The sequence below is a fragment of the Patiria miniata genome, unplaced genomic scaffold (assembly GCF_015706575.1).
Source record: "Patiria miniata isolate m_02_andy unplaced genomic scaffold, ASM1570657v1 HiC_scaffold_20, whole genome shotgun sequence".
Classification (NCBI taxonomy): Eukaryota; Metazoa; Echinodermata; class Asteroidea; order Valvatida; family Asterinidae; genus Patiria; species Patiria miniata.
The window spans coordinates 17522656-17549418 of record NW_024037059.1 but is presented as its reverse complement, the minus strand read 5'-3'; the positions used below and the strand labels follow the sequence as shown (position 1 = coordinate 17549418).

The following is a 26763-nucleotide window of genomic DNA, read 5'->3' as shown; positions in this document are numbered from 1 at the left end:
TTTCCTTCTTTTTTTCAACAAGCTTACAAATTTCAAGGCAAGTTAATCACCAGTTAATTTGATATCAACAAGAACTTCTGCATCAACCTCTACTCCACTTAAACACCAACATACAGAACCCCCAACCTTCTCCAAACATTTGGCTCAAACATACCCTCCTTTTCGTCAAATTTTATGCACAGCATAAGAGCTAACTCAACAAGCAAATTAAAACAGCAAACCTATACTCACGTTCTAGACTGTTCCTCTGTGTAGTGTTGCAGCATTCGCTTCAGTCCCCCATGCCTGAATTTCAGAGAGTGAGCCGCCGGTGCCCCGACAGTAATCATGTCATACAGGGACTCTGAAACACAATAATCGAGAGCTTTTTATTCTCTTGAAACCTGTGAAGGCTAACCAAAGAAAGCTAAAAACAACATCGAGCAAGTTTGATCAAGGAACAGTGGGTAACCTTGCATTTCCTGTCTTTTCTTCTTGATTTATTTGTAACAAATACATTTTTTTAACAAGTTAAATAAAAAAATTTGAACGGAGGGGGATTGAGCCTGCGACCTCTAGATTAAATTCCGGTGCTTCACCAGCCCTATGTTGACGGTTCCCCATTTCGTCCAGGTCTTAGTTCAAGAGGCGCTAGTCAGAAGCTATAAACCTGTATGCCATGTACCCAGAGATCACGACAAAAGTCACGATGCTAGCAACGTTAGCAATGCTGTAAACCTGGGAAATAGCAAACGGGGATCACTCACACAGGATACCGCTTTTCATAACAAAAAAAGTAAATATTTAACAGTTTGTACCTTTACATCCTTGTTCCTCCACCCTCAGTCTCTGCAGATGCAGATTGATCGGAACAAACTCTAGCAGTTTATCTGACTTGGCCGTGCTCTTCTTGAACTGGGGACCTGAGATCAGGAAGAAATTGAGTATTAAGCCTTGCTGAAGCTCTAACCTTGTGTGGGCTCCACCCAAAACACCCCCTCCCTTTTCCTTTCTCAGTGGTCAAATGTAAATACTGCTGATAACGTTTGACATTATCGTGGTATGCAATGATCATTTAGTGTTAACCCTAACCTTCAGAGTTCCTTCACATTTCTCCAAGAGGTTTGGAGGATTGAGCAGGAATTAAGGAAAGGTATAGCCCAGCCACTATCACTTGGAAACTTGGAAGTTTAATTTAGGTCTTTTTGGCAATGACCAGTGAGGCACCTCGCAGACTTGGGCTCAAGTCCGCATCAAGTCACATTGTCTCTGCTCATCCCAAATTACATTTGTCATGCAGACCATAGAAAATTTGGCTCTCTTTACAAAGCTAATATCCTGTCTGCGAAGATTCTTTGCTCCTGGGCTTTCAAAGGAAAAGCATGACAAGTCATAAATCGGAGTTCTCCAGAGAGATGAAGCAACTCGCTACCGTCGCCCGAGGAAACCCTTTTGTTTCAGATATCCTCCCGGTGTTAATTCTGGGCAGATGGCACAGCCTGCTCCCTAACTGGCCCCCAAAACGTGTTCCTTGTTTCACGCTTTTCTTCCAACAAGCCCGGGGGGCATTTCTGAAACATCTCCTGAGTGATGGGAAGCAAAGGTGGGCCCGGGGGGACTTGGAGGATGTTATTGGTCTAATGCAGCCAGGAAGGGAGATATGGATCACGGTTCCAACAAACCGGAACATCCCTTACAGCTGGAATGCTCTAGAAGGAGACGCTGGAGGATCTAGAGCGGAGCCAAATGGTTCTTGGACACCTGTATGTTGAGTGAACCAATTCAAGACAGTTTTTGAAGCTTACGCGCTCAGCAAAGTAAATTCTGCTTAGCAAGAGTACCTTAACAGCCAGAATTATGTGATGCATACTGATCAAAGCTGCCATCCAACTGATTTTTTTTTGCGAAGTACAACAGCCAGGGCCAAAGGATATAGGCCACAGCCGAAAGGTAGATGCCACAGGTGTGTTGATTTATAAACCCCCGCCTATGATATTCTGACCAAACAAACGTGTCAAAATTTCAAAGTAGCTTACGGTCCTCCGCGAGCTTGTTTTCCTTTAAAACTGAATCATACTTCCGCCATTTAGTTTTATGATTTAAAACCTTTTTGAGAAGTGATCCGAAACTTTTTGCTGAATATCAGAAGATTATTTACTGTGCACTGTGCATTATTGCACTTATGACATGTTTTGCAAAATGAATGGCAGGATGCCTCACAGCGATACGACGCGTCGCAGCACTACGACGCGTCGTAAGTTACGAACAATTTCATGGAATCGGGTGCAGGTCTTGAAGCTGGCACACAGTAAAGTTGAGCTTATCGCAAAAGCATTACCAGCCAGATTTATGTGTGACGTCTCCTGCTCCAAACTGGTTGTCAACTGACTTTTTGCTAAGTGTGCCAATTTGCTAACCGATTTTCACTTCCGAGCCAGCTCCGTGAAATTGGGACCACGTGCCCCCTTGGGTGTCTGTGTGACGCTACTCATAAATGATTTGATAACAATTGCAAAATCATTTCCCCGCCACATGAGTTCGGGCGTGACGTCTGCCGCAGGGCAGTATGTGCCAGATTTCATTCATTATTTTACCTTTCCGTAGCGCTAGGCTCTAGATACCCGAGTTGAACAACTGCCTAAGGGAAAGTGGGTGGGAAACAAATCCAATTGAAATCCGCCATAGGAAAGGGAAGGTGATAATTTGGGGTTCCTGTTTTCAAAAAAAATATCACATGTGATAGAAAATTATCTGAGCCAAAGCACATGCTGATAATAGCAGATATTCACCTTCAGAAATGCAGTAAAATTAAGTTAAAGGTAATGAACACCATTTTGCAAAAAGAATCCTCTTTTTTACGATTTAAGAAACAATAAAATAAGCCTGAAGCAGGTTATTACAGAACTAACTTGTCCAATATTTAGCTCAGAAGAAATCATACTTTTTTAGAAAACTTTGAGAACGCATGTTCAGTTTTCTCTATGCAAAGCAAGGTTTCTGTTGAAAAGCCTCCCTTTCCAAAATGTTCATTAAACATTTTGACTTGCAACCTCTTGTGGCATGATAACCAGTTTGTCACTTTAGAAACAATTTCTCATTCATGGATATGTAACCAATTGCAAACTTAAATTCGGTCAGTGGGGAGCAATATTTGGAGAGAGAAAAAAAGCCGCTTTCTTTCTTGCGATGGTTTGGTCTTAACTATCGCGAGGATATGATTGCAATTCCACTTTTCTTGAAAATGACAGCATACTAGGTGATACCATTTCACAGGATGCTTGACCCTATAATTTACTTACAATCAAGTAGGATATTTAATAAATATTTTGGCAGTTTGGTTTGTGAATGTTTGCAGATGTTGTCAATTACCTATAATCTGTCACCTCTAAATCACCACCACATGGTGGAGAAGGAATTGACAACTGCCTAAAAGTTAGAAGTACACACACATAGGTCTTGGTTCTTGGCCAAAGAAAGATTACGTAGACACGACTTTCATTTTCTGAGACTTCGACAATAACTTGTCAAGGCGAGTGACGTTTTAGTTCTTTATCTGAAGCATGCAGCTGGATTTGTTTAGACAGAATGTTCTATCACATTCACCAAATCATGCACAAACAAGAAAAACTACTAAAGTCTTTATGAATAAAAAAGAAACAAAATCACTTTCGCAGCCTCTTGGGATGAATGCATCGGTCACTGCAAATCTGGTCTGGGGACAGGGAGTCGGCGTTTTTGAACAGATCTTTAAAGAGCAACATCCATCCAAGTATGGGAACTCATGTCAAGGCAACTTACTTTTGAAAATGTCAACTAGAAACGTGAAATAATCACTGGGTTAAGATTAGAGAGTGTTGAGAGAGGAGAGCAAGTAATTTGCATAATTGCTGCAGACAAGTTAACGCGCACCCTTCTGGTGAACTGACCTAGTTTTAAACTGAAAATAAAAAACTGCAATTTTTTTTCCATGGAAGTTTGGATTTTGGTGTAAAATTCAACAGGAAGAATGGCATCTAACTCCAGGAGATAAATTATGGAGGGGCGTTGGCACTGGTGTCTACGAGCAAACACAAATTGGGGGGGGGGGGGAGGGGGCACACCCCTTCCCTGGGATTGCGGCCCATGAACTGAACTCATCTGAAATTCAATTTCAGGCAAATTATTTCAGCCATTCTGCACATAGTTCAACAAAAGCATCTTTTTTTTTCATGAGCTAGCCTAGTTCCCTGGTTTTGTCTATGACAGACAGACGTTTTGTCAGCCCACCAAAAAAAAAAATTCCTGTTTTGTTTTAGTTTACTTTTGTTCTAACAATGACCTGAGTAAGACTTCCTGACTAGCTTCCCCCCCCCCCCACCAGGTCTTAAAAGTCTTTTCCCCCAAGGGGGAGGAGATTGAAGCTGTCCATATGACACGGGCGGAAGGAGGGGAGAAGTGTTCCAGTCCTTGCTCCTGTTTTTAGATTTAATGGCAGACGACTGTTGACACGAGAGACCAATAAATTTCACTGCCCATGGGCAAGACAAAGAAAAAGAAAAAAACACATACTAGCCGAGTGTGTAACCGAGTTAGCTTACAGACTGTCATTTGATCAAAATCAGTCAAAATCAACGAATGCGTTTTCACTTATGATAAAGCATTTTCAATTATGATAACGCTTTTTTTAATGACGGTTTTACTGACAAAGATTGGGAGCTTGTTCGTGAATAATCGACCTCGCCTTCCGTTCACCAACTTATCGGCCACCGTGCCCTTTCTGGTTTTTAACAAACTTATTTGAAAGCACTTTATCAAAAGGTTGAACGCATCCATAAATACTCTTGGAGAGAAAATGCCAAAACTGGTGGGAGTAAAAAAATGCTTTCTTAGGGACTCACAGCAAAATACATGAAGCTTTGTTAATTTTTGCTTTATAAAGGTCATTCATCACATGCTACACTTGCAAACTATTTGGATGGCCAGACCACATCTTTCCCCTATATTGATAAAAATCACAAGAATTTCAGAAACTGTGCCCCCAAACTCCCTTTTTTTTGGCTGGCTTTGTTTCATTTTTTTCTGGAGCCCAGAAGGGAAACATTAAAGCCTGTATCTCAAACTGCAGTGCCAACCCACACATGCTGGGCCACTCTCCTAGAAAAAAAGTACTCCTCGCGGACTGACTGACCTTTCGTCTGTTTGCTGAGAAACTCCAGCGACTCGTTATATCTTGCGATCATGCTGACGTGCTCCATCATGACGGCTGAACGGACCCTCTCCCAGTCATGAGAAAGCTGGAAATCATAAGAAAAACAAAAGAAACAATATTTTGTGACCAGTTCCCGGAAGATGATTCTTTAGAACATTTGCCTCATTACTTATTATTTTAAACCACGATAAGAAATAGCAAACTCGGTTAAATCCTACGTTTCTCGAAGGCAAAAAAAAAAAAGGTACACAAATATTCTGAGCGCAGATGCTTAGCAAAAACAGGTCACCAGCCAAAGTGTTGCATGATGTTCATGACTTATGACTGGTACTCCGTGATTTTTCGTAAGCACAATAATTTGCTGACAACACTGTCCACTTTGAAGTTTCAGGAAATTTGTTCGGAGAAAAACTTTCCAATCTGAACAAACTTGACAAAGAAATAAACCAAAGATTCATCCATTCTGTAAATAAATACTACTCACATCCTTAAACATGTTCAGCTCCTCCAGTTTCCGTTTCTCTTCTAGTAAATAAATTTTTCTGGAAGAAAACAAATGTTTGTATCGGTAAATAAAAGCATTCTGTAGCAAACACAGTACAGGGTGAGTCAAAAAAACGAAACCCAAATGTTGGGACCATTGTTTTAGGGAAGTTCTGCAGGTAGCATTTTCAAAATCCAGGATATGAAAGCCCAATTCATAAGCTTTCTTTTAGTACAAGAATCATTCAAATCACTCATGTACTTTTCAAGTTACGGAATTTTTAAACACAACCACCGTTTAAAGGTTCTGTCCACGGATCACAAAAAAGTTCAGTGTTCTTTCAGCAAAATGAAAGGAAATCACATAGGGATGTGTGTGAATTGTTTTTGTTTTGCTGAAAGAACCTGAAAACGGTGGTTGTGTTTAAAATTCTGTAACTTGAAAAGTACATGAGTGATTTGAATGATTCTTGTACTAAAAAAAAGCTTATGAATTGGGCTTTCATATCCTGGATTTTGAAAGTGTTACATGCAGAACTTCAATCAAACAATAGTCCCGGCATTTGTGTTTCATGTTTTTTTTACTCACCCTGTATACGAGTGAAGGTTTATGTGGAAACAGGCTTGTTTACAAACAAGAAGGCGTGTTCTGGTCACAATGCCAACTTGCACTAAGAACAGTACAGCAACATGGTAATGTACTACTGCTTAAATTATTGGTAGAATTTACAATATGGATAACATCGTGGGAAAGACTTGTGCGCATTCAGTTAGAAAATTGTTCACGTGTGTTCACTGTATGTGCCATGCTAAGCTGATTAAGGCAGAATTTGAAAACTGTGGTTCATAGTTTGACTCAACTTCATCAAATGTAAGCTAGATGATGGTCAATGAACTGGGCCCAATTTCACTGCTCTGCTAACCACAGAATTCTAACAGGGCCAGCAGAAAAATTCTATGCCAAGGCCAACAAAAAAAAGTCTCCGGTTTCTGGTATGCGCGCGCGTCGCGGTAGTCATGCGCGTCGGCAAAATGAAAAAGTTCTTTTTTCAGTGAAAGATGATGTCTCAAAACCGCCAAACTCACTGGTTTGACTGGAATCCTGCTACTGCACAATTTTAACGTGTTTTTAGATGGGGTTATGATTGAGAATAAGCTTTATGTGGCCTCTATGGACTCCCATATATTTGCACTAAGTTTAGTCGGGCACCATTTGCAGTCATCAACCGACATTTGAAGCAAAAAAGTCAGGTAAAAAAAAAAAAAAAAAAGCCGCGTCGCCGCACCACTTTTTGGACAAGCTCCATACCAGAAACCGGAGACTTACTTTTTTTGGCCTAACCCTGTAAGCATAGAATCCTTAGTTTCAGGATGTACAGATGTCATTAACAAAATTTCTCGCTAACCCATGAAATATGCTTACCATAAGCAAGGAATTTTCTGCTACAGTTAGCAGGGTTTTTCGCAAACGGTGGGCAGAGCCATGAAATCAGGCCCTGGTCTAGTCAACAACTCGGAACCAGCTTACCAAAGTTGGTAACAACGCCGGTTTCCATTAAATAAATAGCTTGACGCCAGGAATAAGAGGTTTATGACGATTAACCATGGTTTTAATTTGCATGCATCAGTTAGGCCACAAATCTACAACTAGTCGACCAATGGTTCTGTGTCAAATTTGCTCAACATTTCTGGTCGACACATGAAACTCACATGATCTGCTGGGGAATGTTGAAGTTGAGCCTGGTCTCCATCATGGACTCCTGCACCTGAACCATGGAGGTGCCGTCGCTGTTGGGGAAGCGGTAGGTCTTGTTGCAGGGGTTGCACAGCAGGCTCTTCATGTAGGTGCTACGGACCAGGGAGGGGAGTCTGCTTCTCATGATGGCTCCGTTAGGGGTGCGGGTCGGCGCGGATGCAGCGTGGCTCAGCTTCTGGGCGTTTGGCGGGTAAACCTGGAATTTTGGGGTTGCCAAAGAAGGTGACAATGCAGCAAGGTTTGCCAAAGAAGGTGACAATGCAGCAAGGTTTTTCATGAAACTACAGGAATGCAATATTTTCTTTGAAAGGGACAGCATAGTGTTGTCTTTCAGTGGTCAGACTATTCAGGATTTAGCCATAAGCCCTGGCCATCTGTGGTGCGTGTGCATTTCTCACAGTGCTTGTGACTGAGTTCGGCTGAGCTCCCGTGGTCACCTGACCAAAAGTCGTGATCTGATTGGTCGCTGCGCACTGTTAGATTGACCAGCAGAAAGAGTCCAACTACTATGACATAAAAGTCAACGCTTGGGTTTGATTCAAGAGGTGTTATTAATGTGACCTGTCAATTTAAAAAAAGGATTGGATATGCCAGAACGGAAACTTTTAGAAGGCATCAGGCATTGTGGAAAGGCACTTGGCTGTACCTTCCTCACTGCGATATGATTAAAATTAATTTTTAGGTTTATTACAACTACCGGTACTAATAGCTAAGTAAGTACGCAAAGTCTGTCACGAGCCAATGTGGCCCATCAGGCCAGCATTTATCTCCGGTTGCAGTTGCACGAAACGACTGAAAATATATCTACTTTCCCTGGTTGGATACTAGTCCATCGCAGGTTACTCCCCAGCTAATGCCGGTACCCATTTATACTCCTGGGTGGAGAAAGGCAAGCATATAACCAGCAGCTGGATTCGAACCCCTGATCCTCTGATCATGAGTCAAGAACCATAACCACTAGGCCACACTCCCCACACTGATAGCTAAGGCCGAGTTAAACATCCCCCAAAACCTCCAGGTTAAATTTGAAGGATTGACAAAGGTTAAGTTACACACCCAAAAAAAACCACTCCGCTTTGATTTTTTTTTAAGGTAGATAGTTTGGAAACCAGACTTGTTCCGACACTCAGGAGGGTTTTAAGACCGATCATCAAAAGAGGGTGGGGCTTGATTGTAAGTGACAGCCCAGTGACTCCCAGCAGGAAATGCCCGCACTAATTAAAGCCTTTGTCGTGATGAAACAAAGACCGCTGAGAGTAGCAGGTTGATGGGGGGAACTTACGTGGTTGGTGGAGGGGTTGTCTCTCTTCATGACAGCTTGGGGCTTTTCGACCGCATCATCAAGCTGAAATGAGCAGAAAAGGACTGAATTTGGAAACAATGTTATGAAGTAAAGGTTAGGCTTGTTAAAAAAGAAGGAAACTTGAGACAGTACTGTTGGTTCACTTAATTTATACGCAGGTTTTCTGAACAACTATCAACTATGGTAAAGCCCTTAAAATATGCGTTCTTGGATGCAGAAGCTGCCATCTTTATGGTTGTTTTTACAAAATGGAGAGGCATTTTTTGGAACCATATTGAAGCCCATTTCGGCTGCTATCTTGGATTCCTCAAAAAGCAATATGCAATATAAGGAGATTTATAATGAAGTGCATTCACAGATTCACAGATCTTGGAAAAAGCTGGGCAAACATGCAGCAGGTACAAGGTGCCTATATACTCTGAAACTGGACAAGTGCCAACAGGAAAAAAAATGGGTTTTCAAAAGCCAGAAATTCAGTCATTTTTCCACTGTCAAGAAAGTATCATGAATGCTTATCCACTTATTGCCAAATAAAAAAATAACACACACATCTGTAAACAGCATTGCAGACATTCAGCTAAAATCGTAAGTTATTATCGTCATATTGTACAAATCTCAAAGAGAAATTTTGAAAGAGGAACACGCTGTTTTACTGAGGATACACAGTTGTACTCTAATTTGGGAAGGACAGATAACAAAAATAATTTTTCCAAAGAAAATAATTTAATATGATTAAAAGGAAGTAGTGGTAAACTCTGTTACCCCCCGAAAAAACTTTTATCTTCTGACAGTAACGGATGTATTATCACAGCCGCCCACGCATAGATCAGATATTATGACACTGTCAATCAGGTTTTTGTATGGATATATCCACCAAAACCAAAAATAAACCATGGGTGACGCACGCATTATTTTAAAATACATCTAAAATCCCCTGGATCAACCTACGATTTATTCATTTTTCAAAAGTGCAATGAGTAACAAAGTCTGCCCTATAAAATCTCCGTGACTAAATATTTTTTGTCGCCGTAATAATAGTTTCCTTCTTATTTTCTCTTCACGCAGTCAGCGAGTTGCAATAATAGACGCTAAATCCCCATACCAGAAACAAGTCCAACACAAATAAAACGCTTTCCTGTACTTTTTGGCACCAAGCCAGATGCAGAGTTCATGTCGATCTTAACCACCATAGCACATGCAACACCGCGCAAGCCTGACAAGTCACTTGCACCGATGAAATGAAAACTATCCGCTCGCACATTGCGTGTATTTTGACTAACAAGGATTTCCTGCCCACTAACATGAAATATGGAAACAAACCACAAACAAAACAACTTTAATTTATAGATCCACAAAGAATATCCAACCACAATTTCCATTGTTTATCCTCCAATTTAGTTTTTTTTTTTAACAAGTAACAGGAATTTCTCACCGAGTATTTAATATAAAACGAACAAATTTGTGATCAATACTATGAACTGGTGTGCTGTGACAATGTCACACAGTGACAATGATTTTATCTGTTGTCTGTTGAATATTGAGACAAAGGTTAAGAGATTTTATAGATTTTCCATGATTAATAATGAAAATGAAACATCTGGATTAGTCTAATGGAAGATAAAACGTTCACAAAATAATGGTACGAAAAATCTGTATCATGGTTTAATTAGTACGAAAAATATGTATCATGGTTTGATTAGTACAGTGTCATTTGTTATACATGTACTTCACCCCATACATTTGTAACACTTTGTTTCAACTTCTCATAACTATTTTTCACCAGACCAGAAGCAGTTATGTTTACAACTATGCATGTACATGTAAGTTTATGCAATGCAGAAAGGAAAGAAATAAACAATGCGCAAGGAAAAGGCAAATCTCTTTCTCAACAGATCCGAATACTTTTAGCCAATCAGGATGCCCTGTCTGATCATGAATATGTATGAGGCATGTATTTTAGCCAATCCAGGACTTACTTCCCACAGCAGGATGGTGATCTTGCCTCCGACCTGCTTGCCGTCGGCCCCGATAATGTCGCGCACCAGCTTGTTATCGGGGGAGGTCACAATGTCGCGGAATGAACAGATGACCTGGCCAATGGCTGCTACCTGATGAACGATGGACACGTAATGAGAATGCATGTTATTCATGAAAATGAAAACGAGTCTTGACATATAATGAACACACTACAGGTACATGTGGTGGGCTTTCCCATTTGTGTGAAATGAGTTTTTTTAATGGTTGTGTGTAAGTATAGAGTACCGAAGTGAATACATCACGGGCACAATTACAGTATGTGTGTAAAAGACATTACTGCGTGATTCAGACTGTAAACCAACACGCGCGCGTACTCCATTCTTTTGCACTACACTTTCTGGTTCTAAATGACATCACACTTCGGTACTCTATAGACTAATTTGGCAACAGCCTTTTTCTGAGGTGAAACCAGGCACGCGTGAGTCACGTTCAGGTAGTAAGCACCCACTCCCAGCTCCTTCGACCCATAGTGTTAACAAAATGCATGCACGCCTTGTCTTGTAAGAATACGTGCGGCATGCGTGCAGACATGGTTCCACTTTAGTATTGTTCACCTTTGAACAATGATTCTTCTAATGGAATACAACCACAGCAATTTGTAGCATGAAAATTAGCGAGAATTAGACTAAAGACTTAGTTGACCCCTTAATATTCGTAATCGAATACAATTGTAAATTTCTAGAATGAATTCGTAAAAGCATATTTTTTTTGGTGGAAAATCATAAAAAGTATGCCACATCGTACATATTGGGAGCTCTGGGCTTGTAGGATCATGTTTCTAAAAGATACATTTTGCTCTCAAATTATGCTTTAAGAAGCATTTTCATGTACAAACTGCATGAACTGAATGACTTTTTGAGTAAATACTGGAAGCAGAACACAAAAGTATTTTTCTTCATACTTCAAATCAATCAAATGACAGTCATCTTATGGCAAATGATCACACAGTGTTGCTTCGAAACCCGCAACTTAAAAATAATTTAAACAAATATTCTGAAAGATTATGAAACTTTGATACGATGGTGTAAGGAAGCAGCCATCCATGAAGGAAAAATAGTTCTTCAAGTTTTGTTCACCCGATACTAAATGACTTCACTGCATTGCATGAGAAATCAAATGCACACGTCAAGGCATCAAGGTATAAAAACACAAGCACTAAGGCCAAAAAAAGTCTCCGGTTTCTGGTATGCGCGCGCGTTGCCGAAGCCATGCGCGTCGGAAAAATGAAAAGTTTTTTTTTTCAATGAAAGATGATGTCTCAAAACCGCCAAACTCACTGGTTTGACTGGAATCCTGCTGCTGCACAATTTTAACGTGTTTTTAGATTGGGTTATGGTCGAGAATTAGCTTTATGTGGCCTCTCTGGACTCCCATATATTTGCACTAAGTTTAGTCGGGCACCATTTGCAGTCATCAGCCGACATTTGAAGCAAAAAAATCAGGTAAAAAAAAAAAAAAAGCCGCGTCGCCGCACCACTTTTTGGGCAAGCTCCATACCAGAAACCGGAGACTTTTTTTTTGGCCTTATGGAAAACACTACACAGGTTATATCAGTTGCGTATACCGAAACAAAATTGCAAAGGTTTCAGATTATCAACATGATCAAGTAGATATGCTTGAACATACGAAACCTAAGTTTGAAAGTGAAATGTTTCTCTTTTCTGTGTACGGTGTAGATGATCTTGTTTGTAGACATGATATGAGGTGATAAATGTTTGTAGTACGGTACGTGATGCTCTGAATGGCGTGACATATTTGAATCATTATGGGATGTTGACAAATTAAAAAAGAATACCCATAAACTGGAGCTTTCAGTGTAGATAAATTTACCTTGTCTACTATTTCCTCCTGCATTTAAACACAATCACAAAAAAAATTTCCAAATCACTTTTTTCTTACAGGAGCACATAAAATGATGAAATTTATTGACTGAACTAAATAAACTCGTGTTGGTAAAAATAACTTCTCTACAAGTTTGAATAAAACGCTGCAAATTCTCAAAGCAGCATACAAAACCACTTGAACAAATGAAAAAAATTTACGAAACGTTTAAAATAAAAAAGATTGGAACTTTTAGATCCAAGAAAATTTTTTAAAGAAAAATCTGTTCAAAAAATTGCAAAAAGTTTACCGTATGCATGTTCCGGTCCTGGACTTCGTAGACATTTGCCCGTAGTCTTGTGATGACAGAAATATTCCGGGTCGACTCGAAGGAGACAGTGGTCAGAAAGAACGGGCTGCAACTCCGACTGATGATCTCTGTTTGACCGCTCTTGGACCACCGCGTGTCTGGCGGCGTGACACAGCTGACTGACACGAAGGTGCTTGGGGCCTCACCGAAGCTGTTCTTGGGCAGGTCCGTGCAGGCTGGAAGTTCAAACAAGAATTTTTCAAAATGTGTTAATTTTTTTGGATTTGTCTGCGATGCGTACGTGTATCCTTCTTCGTTTTCTTTTTTTCCCTCTGTTTAAATAGAAATTAAGGTTGAAGTGAAGTTGAATTGTGTATTGAGTGACTTTAGCTTTGTTCGTGGCCCAATTCAATTGCCGTAACCCCCAGGCCTTTTTTTGCAAGGAACCATCCTCAATCTTCCAAAATCCTTCAAAATTTTGAACTTATGTACAAAAAAGGATACCCAGTGCTTCAATCTTTCAAAATTGTCAGACAGTCCTGCCTCTCAAAATGCATTCATCCTCAATCCTCCAAACTCCTCCTCATCTTCAAACACCATTGCAGCCTCAATCCTCCAAAATTCTCATGTGCTTCAACACCATTCATCCTCAATCCTCCAAAATCCTCATGTTTCTCAAACACCATTCAACCTCAATCCTCCAAAACGCTCATGTGCTTCAACACCATTCATCCTCAATCCTCCACAATCCTCCAAAACCGCCAGGAGGATTTTGAAGGAATAGCCCTAACAGTCCTGAATCCTCCAATTTCAATATTACTTTGCACACCCCCTAGGGAGTTAGGGTTAAGGTGCATTAGGGTTAGGTAAGCCCACCCACTGAACACATGGACAACAACATGAGCGGTGCTTTAATGCCACATTTTTTGGACACTTGGGTTGCTCAATCAAGTATTTGGTTTGTCAAAACTTAATACATCAGTTAATTGGCGAGTACATAAGATGTACTTACATATAGACATCTCCAGGATGGGTTCCGTCACTGAATCGCCGGGGTCTGTCCGACCCAAGACACCGTGTCGCTCCTCGTCGATAGGGTCCTGTCCCGTCCTAGCCATCAGCTGCAAGCGTAGACTCTGCAGCTGGCTGCGTAGGTTCTCGTAACTGGCCGACTGCAAGAGCGCCACCCACTCGTCGCGTAGCTCGGCCGAGTGTGCTGCGAAATACTGGTTGTGCTCCTCACCGATGTACTCTGCATTTGATGAAAGATAACATCACCAGAAGTACGTTTAGTGCTTCATTTGCTCACAGTACATGTTTACAAGTCTGTTATAGTCAAGAAATTTGCAGGTTTTTTCCTCCAGATTTCAGAAAAAAATTTGACACAGTTTGTTTTATGCAAGCTGGTTCCTGCTAAACCGTCTGTGTATGACGAATGCCGACAAAGTACGTAAATGTTTGTGCTATGGCTTTAGAATGATTGTGGAGCACAGCGTCTGTGATCACCAGAACAATTCCCCAAGCAGGATTCGCTGTTTTGAAACGGCAAGAAATCATGACAACGAAATCACAGATTACCTAATGATTCTGACAGAAATGCTGGCGTACACTGTAAATACTTCCCGGTCTTTGGTAAAGCTTGACCCAAATATTACAGCCAACACAAACTAGAAACATGTAGAGTGTCCACATGTTCAAAATGTCTTCCTAGAGACCTGTTTCTTCCTTGTTCATTCCAAGGGACTGTAAAAAAACATCTCTGAACTGCCAAATGCTCCACGTATGACCGACCATATAATACAAAGTGTCTCTTTCCTGGAGTTACAAAAAGGCCAAAAGTTCACAATTTTCACAAATAAATACATATTCTAGAGGGAAGCTGGACTTCCGAACCTGCAGGGTTTGTTCTATTGATACTAAAAACTCAAAGCTACACATAACAGCTCTACAGTCAATACAGAACAAAAATATTGTCCCCAAACTATACAATATTGGCTTTTTGTTTACTCAAGTAGTTATGAAAGCTGTGTAAGTTTTCCATAACAGGAACCCAAGAAATATAAATACTACAACTACCGGGTACCGCAAGTTTGTTTAAATGTAGCTCTCAAATCATTAACAGGACCATTTGCTGTCATAAATTTGAATTTTTTTGGATTGAACAATATTAGTTATAAATCCCACAGGCGCGAACACGGAATAATGTCGTGTGGATTTTCCATGTTCCACGCGCGCGAGTGGGACAACGAATTTATCTTCAAGCAAACTTGACGCGCAGTAAAGATGGAGCATGCACGCTGTACATAAAATTTTCAGCGGTTATCGTATTACACGTGCGTGTTGTACGGAATGTTGTGCTAATCTTAGAATAGCGCAATACGTGGAGTGTGGTATGGATAGTGGCTGTGCTACATAGTTATATGTTCATGTAGCACGGCTTGTTGCCATGGATCGACCAATCAGGATCGAGGTTCAAGTTTACTTGAAGATAATAGGAATTGGCAAACAGTGTATTCTAATGTTTTGTGTAAATTCTGTGCGGTTGCTTTCCTTTTTGGGGGGACTGGGTGTGATGGGATGGGAGTTGAGCCTTGCACACAAATGTTCAGGGAACACAGAAAGTAAAAACTACAGGACTGTACAAGACCTGTCAACACCATGGTTTGACTCATGAGTATCCCCAGTTGGTGTTCCCCCTGTTGAGGTTTTGGGGCTCCATGGGTGCCCACTCCTACAACTGTTTAGGATAACGGTACCCAGGAACCTAATTGCCACAGACACACCAGGAAAGGCAGAGGGTGACCTAGTTTCTGGGTTCCAAAAATACAAAATGTAGAAGTTAAATTTGAAAACAAAGCACACGATACTTGGCGTGGGATATCTTTGGAACGGCTTGTGGAAATGACTTTGTAAACCGAAGTTAAATACAGTACATCAATACATCAATACTCACCGCCATCTTTACTTGTCTCTCGAACAGAGACTCAACCAGCATAAAGAGGCTCAGTTAGACGGTGAGGGGTTTTCTTATCGAAACATACCGGTAGGCATGATAGGAGCAAGAAGTAAAAGCTAAGTAGCCGAGACTTTGATAATGTAAGGTTTCTGTCTTGAAGACAAAAAAACAATGTACAGTGAAGCTTTTTTTGGGGGGGGGGGCATATTTAGGAAGTTTAGGACATGGTTATAACACGGTATATAGATTGTTAGAAAGTTTATATAAAGTCTTTCTGATAAATAAGATTGAATAAACCAGGTTGTAAATACAGTTTCTAAAACATGAAAGCCTGTGACAGTATATAACACAGTTTGAGACATTAATTTACAAACCAGTGTGATGTGGTCAAATTACATCCATGTCCAATTTGATAAATCTCAGATATAATAATGTACATGTACTACTTAAAATGTGGTGAAAGTTATTTTACCATGAGTGAGAAATTGGCTTTTTGCCCAGCAATATGCTTGCATCACACTGGGCACAGGGTCAAGATGGACAAAGTGGATATAAAGTTCCTGAAGTTCGCCCACACAAAAAAAGATGATTCTTTATGAGATATTAAATGAAACTGAAACACTGTTTTGTGTTTTGAGTAAAGCGTGTACAGTTGTACGTTATTGACAAAAAAAACCAGTTTCATAACTGATGTTGCAGTTGAAAAACAAAACCAAAAAAATCACTTGTTTTTTTTTTTTTTAAACAAAGTCAAACTAAGCGGGGCATCCCGAGTAAAACCGGTATGGGGACTTCCCACACAATACAGAAACAATCTCAAACATGTTGAATGATTACTGCGATTGAACAAAACTAAAAGTGATCATCCACAACCACTCTGTGATTACGCAAGTACCAGCGGAATTTTTAGAAATGCAAAATAAGACAGAAACCAAAGCAGTGGTGACGGATGGGTCATAGTGAACGCAGATGCGATAGTGAAGCACGTTTTTTGTCAAGGGTCACACTGCGAAACAATTATTGAAAGTGAACGTAAATTGTTGACGTCACAAAAATGTGTTTTATTTTCACATCCACAGGAAAAAGAGATCCAAATTTAGCTCCTCAAATGCCAACTACAATAGAAGCACACAAAGCCAAAAGTAAGCAACTTTCTCAAGAATAGATCAACCCTGAAAATGTTCTCCTATTTAAAAAAAAAAAAACATTAACAACATTAACAACATTCACGCAAGGCACTCTACAATGTACATGTAAACACCTTTTCAGCAGACGCATACATTGTAGTTCTCCAGTAAAGTAATTTCATTAGTTAAAAAATTACTTTCAATAACAATTTTTTTGTGAATATTTATCACTTGAACTGCTGGCCCAAAAATGCTAAAATATTCCACTGTGCAGTGTAATATAAAAATACAAGGAATTTTTTAATTTTTAATCAGGAAACACTGATTTTCATATAAAGGTAGGGTAGATCATTTGTCATTTGTGCATCTTTTTCGTTTGAAGTAACAAAAGTGCTCAAAATTTAAAGACAGGTGCTTAACAACTAAAACAACTAACCTGATGAAGTTTTAGCTCTGTGAATGCTGTATTCCAAGAAATCAATATTCTAGGATCCCATTTCAATTCAAAAGTTGCCGAGTCTCGTTTTGAACTGCGCCAAAATCAGCATCCGGGACACTTTCTCATTCAGACAATTGCAGCTACACAATTTTCAACCAAAAATAAAGAGCCACCATGCGCGCGTGTGGTCGCATCAATGCTTGCGCACACCCATTCAAATTAGCCAAATGACAAACCAACAAGTAATGGTCCACAGAAATTTCCCAAAATGGGACACTTGACGCATCTTTGGAAATGGCCTTCTTTTATAGTTTTTTCAAAATGACAGCATGCCAGAAGGAATAATTTCACAGGGAGTTTATTGCCATCTCCATCTTTAAACCAAGTAAGTTTTTGAACAATAATTTTGACAGTTACATTTTGGATAGTTGCAAATGAGCTACTCTACCCATGCTCTACCTAAAGGCAAAAAAAAAAATAAGTCGGTCTCTGGTCAGTGCGCACGTCGATTTTAATCATGCGCGTCAATCTTTTTTTTTCCAAAATGTTCCGCGGTAGCTCCAACAGCGCCCTCTATTGCTGCACCTCCTCATTTTTTTTTTACCAAAGAGCACCAAAGAATGGGAAATTGCTCCAAGGCAAATGATCGAAAGCACCAAAGCAAATTATGGAGGACACCAATGTACATGAGGACACCAAAAAAGCAAAATAGTATCCCACCTTGTCGGTACAATCCAAGCTTGAAGAAGAAAAAAAGCAAAACAAAAACAAAACAAAAAAAGCCGCGTTGCTGCGTCAATTCTGGAACTTTGGTCTGACCAGAGACCGAATATTTTTTTGGGGGGGCCTAAAAACCAAAATGGAAATAAATCTACACCTACATGCAATTTGAGACTTGTACCGGTACACCACTCACCTGTGCCTCGGTCTAAAAAACGTTTCCTTCACAACTATCCAAGTAATGTCCGTGTTTCTGGTTTTGTGCAACATACACATAACCTACGACGCATACGTTGCACCTGAGCAACTCTGACCACATGTCCTACATGTGTGACCACAAGTTTCTACAAGGTTTACAAAATCCCTACGTGTTGTATATATATTCATAACATTGCACTGTACACAGGATGTTTCCTCCCACGACCATTCGGCAATTAACTGTTTTGTTCGTTGCCTCCACTTGTTTTATATAACTCTCGGTTTCGCATTTCCTTTTCCTGTATGTGTTGACCTTTCACTCCTGGTACAATTAATGATCAGGGGTGAGATTTGTTTTCGAGATTTCAGGATTTTCGGAATTTGGTCACAATTTTCCTGATATGAGGATTTTTTTAAGAGTTTGTTTTGAATGTTTCTATAAAACACAAAAAATGGATATTTGAAGAGGTGCCTTTAGGTAAATACGACCCTATACCACCGACCCTACATGTACGTTATTCTAGGGCTCCCGGTGGCCCTGAATGCCCGAGTCCATCATTGGCAGCTATCCAGAAAGTAACTGGCGTAATTACCGTTGAAAAACATACTTGGTTGAAAGATAGTAAGGGGACTAAACTCCCTGTGTAATTATTCTTTCTGGCATGCTCTCATTTTAAAGAAATCAACGAAAGAAGGTTTTTCCAACGGTGCATCTTAAGAAGCACCGTTGGAAATTTCCACTAGTAGTTTGTTTTTTTATTCAGCGAAGCGCATGCAAGCGTTGACACGACGCACACATGCACGCGGCTGCTATAATTCATTGGATCAGTGCGTGACATCGCAAAGCTGCAATCGGCTAGTGAGAACGTGTCTCGGACGCTGAATTCAGGCCCAATTCAAAACATGATTCAGCAACTTTTGATTTCAAATCACGACTATCCTAGAATGTTGTTTTTCTCAAAATATACAGCCGAAGCTGAGCTGAAACTTCATCAGGTTAGTTGTTCAGCACCCTTCTTTAGATTTTGAGCACTTTTGTTGCTTCAAACGAACAAAATGCACAACTTACAAATGATGGACTATACCATTGACACCCTCTGTCAATTATCTCGTGGATTTGTTTTTACGTTTCCCCAATCTTAACCTTGATAGTAGTACAAGGAGGGAATGTTAATCACGCATAAATAACTCACTGATTTTAGTGTTAGGATGTACTGACTGAAATTTAAAAATTTAACTAGCCATACGATACAGGTACACCAAACAATTTACGCATGACAGGTGTTGTGTGTGAAGTCATTGAAATTGTGGTAGGAAACGTAACATCCTTTGTATTAAAAGGAAGTTAAATTGTTTAATTTTTTCCCCTGAAGGTCAAAACCACTGGACATTTGTTGATGCATTCACCAATTTTGGCCTTCGGGTGTATTCAGTGTTCATCACCTACAGTTTTAATAATTGTTTTTGTGGTTTTATTTCCGGATTATCCTGTGAAGCTTTTTCTCATTGGGTGTCAGCCAAACTTGATTAAGGAAACCCTTTACATGATGCGAGGTACTGGTAAGTTAATCCCTAGATACAGCATGTCATGCACGGCGACGGGAAATTTGATGCTGTCATCTGCTGGCTTCAAATCAAATCAGAACTCTCTTTTGGTAGCGAGCTAATTCTAGTTCTAGAATTTGAAATCACATTAGTTCCTGGGGTTCAGTCGCATTCTTGGAACCCAGGAAACATCGAGTAACATCTTTTGAAGCTACTACAAATGTGAAGCATCAGCAAGTCAAGGAAGGCAAAAGTGTGGAAAGTTCATGCACTTTAGAAAAAAAGTATTGTTAATACATTACTAAATTTGCTTACAGTTTACTGGGTTTTTTTCTCACAGATACCCCAAACTAATGAGCACTCTTTTTTCCAAGGTTTTAGAATTTAACAGTGTGAAATTTCCCCAAAAAAATGTTAGGAAAGAAATTAAACACTAATTTAAAGGAAGACATTTAAACAACTGAACAATGTTGTGGTCTCTGTTTCAAATCCTGGTTGAATAGCAGATCTTCCATTTCTAAACTGTCAAATCAAAGCATACAAATCCAGAACCAACTTCTCCAACTTAACAACAATTTCAGCTTAGCGACCATGGAACGATTTCTAAATGTTCCAACGGAAGTACATTCAGGACTACTCATGCACCCGCCCCCATCTTCTAACCACACCCCTCCCCAAGGAGAGTGGCTGTACCGGTACCAGAGCAAACCAAATAAACTAGTAAAACCACAGAACCATCACAAAAACATTCATATTTTCATGATGCAAATAAACAGCAAATATGCAGATTCAACTAAAACCATTGCACACCATTCAGTGCATACATCAAAAATAGGAATTACTGGCTACATGTTTTCGTAATGTAAAACCCCTTTTGATTGGTTCCCCATAAAAAGCCAAAACATTCTTGGCAAATTAATTTTTTAAAGCTCTAGTTATCTGCTCAGGACACTACAAACGCTGTAACTAGAGGACGCTGGTTTTTCCACTTTAATTGACATGTATTTATTCATAGCAGTGTATTTAACAGCTGTGTACATGTACAAATAACCCTCCAAATGGAGTTTTTTTTCTTTTCATAACTTAAGTTGATGTGATAAGAATTCAAACTTGTACCCTCTGGACTAGATTACTTGTGCTCTTACATACTGTACTGGGTTTTCATTTCAAAGCTGATGCTAACCTAGTTTATCATTCATTAAACAAAAAAAATTGACTATGCCAATTCGGTCTTTTTGTTGTGGCTTTGGCCAGAAGCAATGGCATACCAATGGCAGAAAGTCACAGTCATAGACCAAAAATCAACTCACCGACACAGAAGGCAAAGGACTGGATCTCGCCGTATTCTTCCTTGATGAAGCACTGTTCCAGGACCACGACCCCCTGGGGCTCAGACAAGAGGTCGCGACCTTTGAAGTAGAAGAGGAGGTTGCCCCGCAGACGGCACCATCTCTCACTGTAAGCTGGAAGGAGATGTAAAAAAAAACCCCAGATTTTAAACTTTGTTTTTGTCAAAATCTGAGTACCGGGATATGTGTACATACATGTAGAATTGTATATGAGGTATATGTCGCTTTCTTTGGCAGTAAGAGTGTAAATAAGTCATATTATTTGGACCAGAATAATAAAAGATCTACGTGTAAGCATTGCACGTGTCCTTTTCATTTCTGTACTCTGTTACTTTGATTCCCAGTATATGTAATTCATCGATTCCTATGATCTCTTCCACTTTGTGCATTCTGTTATTTGTGCATCTATCAATTTTTTTTCGGGAGGAAAGTGGCAGATAAATGCACACAAGGCTATGGAGGAGTAACCAAATCTGCATTCTGTGTAATTTTTCATGCAATCTAAATGAGATAGAAACTTTCGTTAGCAAGAAAGTTTGGACAAACCAGACACCTAAAAACACTTCACTGCCCAAATGTTTTTTGAAAACTGTTACTTCAGAACACGACAATCTCTTTAATTTTGCTGGTACCCCGCTATGCTTTTGCACGCATGAATGAAATGTTTATCCCGAAAGAAAAATCGTCAAATTTTAATGTGCACACGTATGCTCAGTTGGAATACCAAACTGGCTTATTTTAAAACAATCACCGATTTATTTGTTAGTATGGTATTGAAATTCATGTATTGTCATTTTTTTGTTTAATCAGGTTGGTGCAGTCATGCTTTCCTTGCTTTCTGCCCCTGTGACCCCAATGTTTCAGTCCCTACCTGATTCTTTGGGATTTACGAGGACTTTTCCCAAAGAATCACAACACTTGATGATATTGTTACCCCTGACCAGCAGGCTTATAATCCCTACTCATTCTAGTCAGCCCTCAGGCATATATACACAACCCTGTTTGTCAGTGGTAGGCACAATTTTAATTCAATTAGTTGTTTGACACAAATTTTTGGCCAAGATGCAAATATATTCACTCATTTTGTGTCGACTGCATGTACCCGTTACTTCAGAGTCGTTTCTATGTTCCATTCTTACCGAATCTTCTCTGACATGCACGTCTAGCCCACAGGAAATTCACACTCACATAAGGGAAGGAAAAGTTAGCATGGATACTAGATATCCGCTATATATAGCCGGTCGGCCTATAAAAAGCCACGAATCTACCCCCTCTTGGGGATTCCCCCTTATTTCGGACCAGGACGTGCCTTCCCAAAAGAAATAATGCGGAGTAATGTTCCTAGTGCCAATCGGGCATGGCAAGTACGCAGCGTGGTTTCAGCCCAAGTTCAAATTTAGGCAACTTTCGGGTCAAGAGTGAAATTCGATTTTCTTGCGGTAGCGTCAGAAAGGCAACCCACTGTAGTGAGAGTAATAAACGCGTTTACATACATACAATTATGCGTCAGTTTTTAACGCAGGAAAGAGCTGCAGTTGGCTTAGGTTTAAAGAAATGACTTCTTCTTTTTTTTGAATTACCAAACTGTTCACTGTGGGAACAGAGTATTTTCTAAAACAGGCAGTTCTTTAAAAACATGTCTGCAATAAATGGCCTGGATCTCCAAAATCTGCCTTTGCTTGTTCGTTGTCGGCCCCTATGATACCGCGGTTTTAATATTTTCAGGGGTACACTAGAACATGCAGAGATACTGACCGTTTGGGAGAGAACCTAGACAGGGCTGGTTAGCTCAGTTGGACGAGAACTTAAAAAGTTTGGCAGCAATCCAGGGTTCACATCCCACTTTAGTGAATTCTATATCATTTTGTTAAAAACTCTGCCAACAAGCAAACTTCATATTCTCGCCTGGCTACCTTAATCCAGGAGTTGTCAGGAAATCTGTAAGAATATTTCCCTTCTCTTCTGAAACTGAACAATTTATCACAGCTTCTTCTTCGAGGGTTCTTTCCTTTTCAGCTAAAGTACAAGTAGCTCGCAGTCCAAAAGACTGATTTTGGAATCCTTGCTTTTATTACCAGAAATTTCCAATCAAATTCAGCGTATTATACAGTGTTCACACTTAGAATAAGGTATTTCTTTCTTTGGCAGTGTTTTGCCCTACAAGTCATTCCCCCTCCCCTCTCCCCTCTCTGTCCCATCCCCGTCTGCTTTGCATTGTCTTTTCCTGGGGAAGCCGCGCTGGGGGAGGGGGGGGGGTCTGTGGGTAGGGAAGGGGCCTATTAGGACATTGTTCCTCTCAGTGTCAGTCGGGCTTAACTCGTCCGGGGCCGGCAGGGATATGCGAAAGGGGTCGTGCAATGTCAACAAATACGGAGAGCTGCCAACTTGACAGCTACATGTAGGAGTCTTGGGGGTGGAACATCTGCGGCTCGTGTTGGCTCACAGTGAGGGAAGGGGGTAGGGGTGCAGGGTGCCGGTGAAATGTTGCAAGTGTGACCAATTAAGAGGAGGCTGGGAAGGATGTGGAGGTCACATTATGACCCAGATGACACAGCAAAAAAACTTCACTATCTCATAGTATCTTTTAAATGTCTTCATATACTGTACCTGTACCGGTAGGTCTTTGAGTTTAAGTACATGGTGTCTGAAACAGGCCTCCAGAGCTACGTTAAGGTCTATTGTGTGTTGGTTATTGTTAGTTTCCATTAGATTTCGCAGGGTACCAAAGAGCAAAAACAACGGGGCAATAAAGAAAAACTCAAACTCGGTGCTTGTTACTCTTAAAATGACTTGCGGCTTATGGCTTATATTATGTTATGGCACTGCGGCTTGCTAATCACAACTGCTCGCAGCTCACTGCGGCTAGAGGCTCACGTCAACTCACAGTTTACTGTGGCTTGTGGTTTACGCCGGCTTGCGGCTAGGAGTACCGTAAAACAACGTGAGGCTAACTGTCGCCCGCATTACTTAACTGACTGGTTAAGCATCCTGTCACTCAAAGTTTGACCCAATTTCTTGGCTCTGCTAACCACAGAATTCCACGCTGACGATCACCATTCTGTGCTAACCGCGGTAGCAGAAAATTAACCTATCGCAGTAGAATCACGTCGCTTGTGAAATATTTTCCAATTTAAATGGCATACAAATCTTAGACAAACAAAACTTAGCGTACATAATTCCATAGGGTTGTCTAAGGGGCGTGGCTAACTCACAAACGGCGATAGGTCAATTCTGTGCTACCTTGCAAGCACAGAATCCTTAGATACGGAATTAACGCAATCGCACCAGCCAAATTTCCTCACTTATCAAGGAAATTTGTGCATTAAAATTTTCTGCTACAGTAAGCGGGGATTTTTTGTTATTGGTAAACAGACCCATGACATCAGGCCCAGCTTACTATAATCAGTGGCACATTTCTTGCAGGTCTTAGAATATTCTCACACCTACTTGACATACAATGCCTTAATCTTACTTGCCAGCTTCCATTGTATAATCCTATGAAAAGGACTATGATTAGTTGCATGCCGGTATGAACAATGGTAAAGAACCTGAAATTGAATTACGTGCTAGCATTATGTTTCTGATGATATGCGTGAATCAAATGATTTATGACCTGATCAGATGTGACATCTTGACATGCTGTCTGGATGACGCATCAGGCACCAGGTTTTTCGCATCAGTACAGCATTCCAAGTGCACCTTACAACCACTGATCTCTATATAAAGACTGGATAGCGGATATGCATACAACATTCACACAGTAGACTTTGCATATTGACCAATTCGCCCCCGGTCTCACGAAGATGGCCGCGCATAATACGAACGTTCTACGCGTAAATACGCGCGCGTTGTATCAACAGTTGACGCGCATTTTGGTCACGTACACATAATGATGTTCTAAAAGGGACACATTTCCGTAGTGATTGTTATTTCAAAAACGCCGGAAAAGTGATTTGCGGCATTATAAAAGTAACCACAACGTTAGAAAAATTGTAGTAAACCTTGGTCAGTTGGTCAGTGGTGGTGGTCAAAATATAAGTCAGGTGAACCGCGACGTTACAAAAGAAAGCATGCTGTCTATAAAGACGGCAACTTGCCCTTTTTAGATCACCAGCCGGTCTCACCAATATGGCGTCAAATTCGTACATTGTGCGGCTCTTTATTAGCTATCCAGTCTTTATAATAGAGATCAGTGCTTACAACCCTAACCACTACCTAAGCACGAGTGCTTAAGTCTTCATTAAGCAAGCATGTCTTTATTTCTCAATCAAAATTTTACAAATTCACAATCAAATACTAACTAAGGAGGTGTTTCTTACATAATTTTTTTTTGAAAAACAACCTGGTCCCCAAACGTGTCTGCGGCACAGCAGCTTTCAAGCCTGAAGAAGCTTAAAATGTACGGCTTGAAGCTGTATCTAAATCAGCGTGAAAGCAAACGCCATTGCAAAATTTGTGACATGGTGGAAGGTTTGCAGACTGCAAATTCACAAAAGTTGAATACATTTCAACACCGGTAAATTTCACAGCAACTGTTTTGTCGGTTGAATTCGCTTCCCATAAATGCATTAATGAATGGTCTTTAGTCTTAAGTATCCTGGACTGAGGACTTACTTTCGCTTTTCTTTCTCCAGCCACTAGGGGTGACCTTCATGTAAAGCGGACCTTCCTTGGAGAATAGCTTGGCAGGCTGGACGGCGATGATCATCAACTCCCGCCAATTCAGGCGCATCCCTCGCCCGCCTTTCAACATGCTGCTGCTGCCGCCGTACGGGAACAGCAGGGCATGCTGTGAAGGGGCAGCGACTAGTCGCTGCTCCTCAATAAGGGCCGTCGTCTTGGGTCGGAAGTAGCTGGCGGGAAAACTACGGCAAACTTCAAGTACTTGGTGATGTCATGTTTTCACACCTTACCTGGAAGAAGGGATTGGAAAAACTGCACATGAGCATACAGTAACTGAACCTTGTTTGAAATACATGCACATGTAGGGCAGCACGGTATTACATCTTTTTTCATTAGCACAAGCATTTTCACCAGTTGCTATGTGCTACCAGCATTCAAGATTTAAGAACCATTCAGTTTCATGAAGATAGGTCTGGGAACAAGACAAGGCAATGTACATGTAAGAAGCTCCCAGATGGCCCCGCAATACAGTGGAATCTAGAATTAGAAGCATTTGTCTATAAACAAGCAAAATTAGGGAAGGTGTGCTGCCAATTAGCCTAGCTCTGCTCAATGTTTGCTTTCATTATTTCAGTAACTGCTACCGTAAGTAAATGTACAGTAATTTCTAATACTGTTATGAATGCTATCATACAAATTCAAGTATTGCACAATTTTTTTTAGGGGGAAGAATAACCAAAGAAGAACAATATGTATTTTTGCAGGTATGTTTTGAATTTTTTTAAATTAATTTCAGATGCCTGACATTTACGCAATCTTAGCATTGAGACCGCAGAGTTTAAGAACTTGCAATCTACATGTAAATCTATACATGTATCACAGCACTGCTATAATAATAATAATAATACCGGAGTCTTATATAGCGCACA

The 26763-nt window shown here is 40.4% G+C and overlaps 1 protein-coding gene across 3 annotated transcripts in view; it reads right to left on the bottom strand.

The window, feature by feature from the left end:
• LOC119727662 (inositol polyphosphate-4-phosphatase type I A-like) overlaps window positions 1-26763 on the bottom strand; it is a 57800-nt gene that overhangs the window by 12083 nt on the left and 18954 nt on the right. For all 3 annotated transcript variants that reach the window (XM_038199653.1, XM_038199654.1, XM_038199655.1), the window contains exons 4-14: window positions 25826-26124; window positions 21173-21325; window positions 13890-14129; window positions 12878-13113; window positions 10686-10817; window positions 8689-8751; window positions 7361-7602; window positions 5652-5709; window positions 5147-5252; window positions 798-902; window positions 232-343 (exon numbers count right to left, since the gene is read on the bottom strand). In XM_038199653.1, the coding sequence (XP_038055581.1) occupies window positions 232-343; window positions 798-902; window positions 5147-5252; window positions 5652-5709; window positions 7361-7602; window positions 8689-8751; window positions 10686-10817; window positions 12878-13113; window positions 13890-14129; window positions 21173-21325; window positions 25826-25964 (1586 nt within the window). In that variant the 5' untranslated portion in view covers window positions 25965-26124. The remainder of the gene's footprint in view (window positions 1-231; window positions 344-797; window positions 903-5146; window positions 5253-5651; window positions 5710-7360; window positions 7603-8688; window positions 8752-10685; window positions 10818-12877; window positions 13114-13889; window positions 14130-21172; window positions 21326-25825; window positions 26125-26763) is intronic.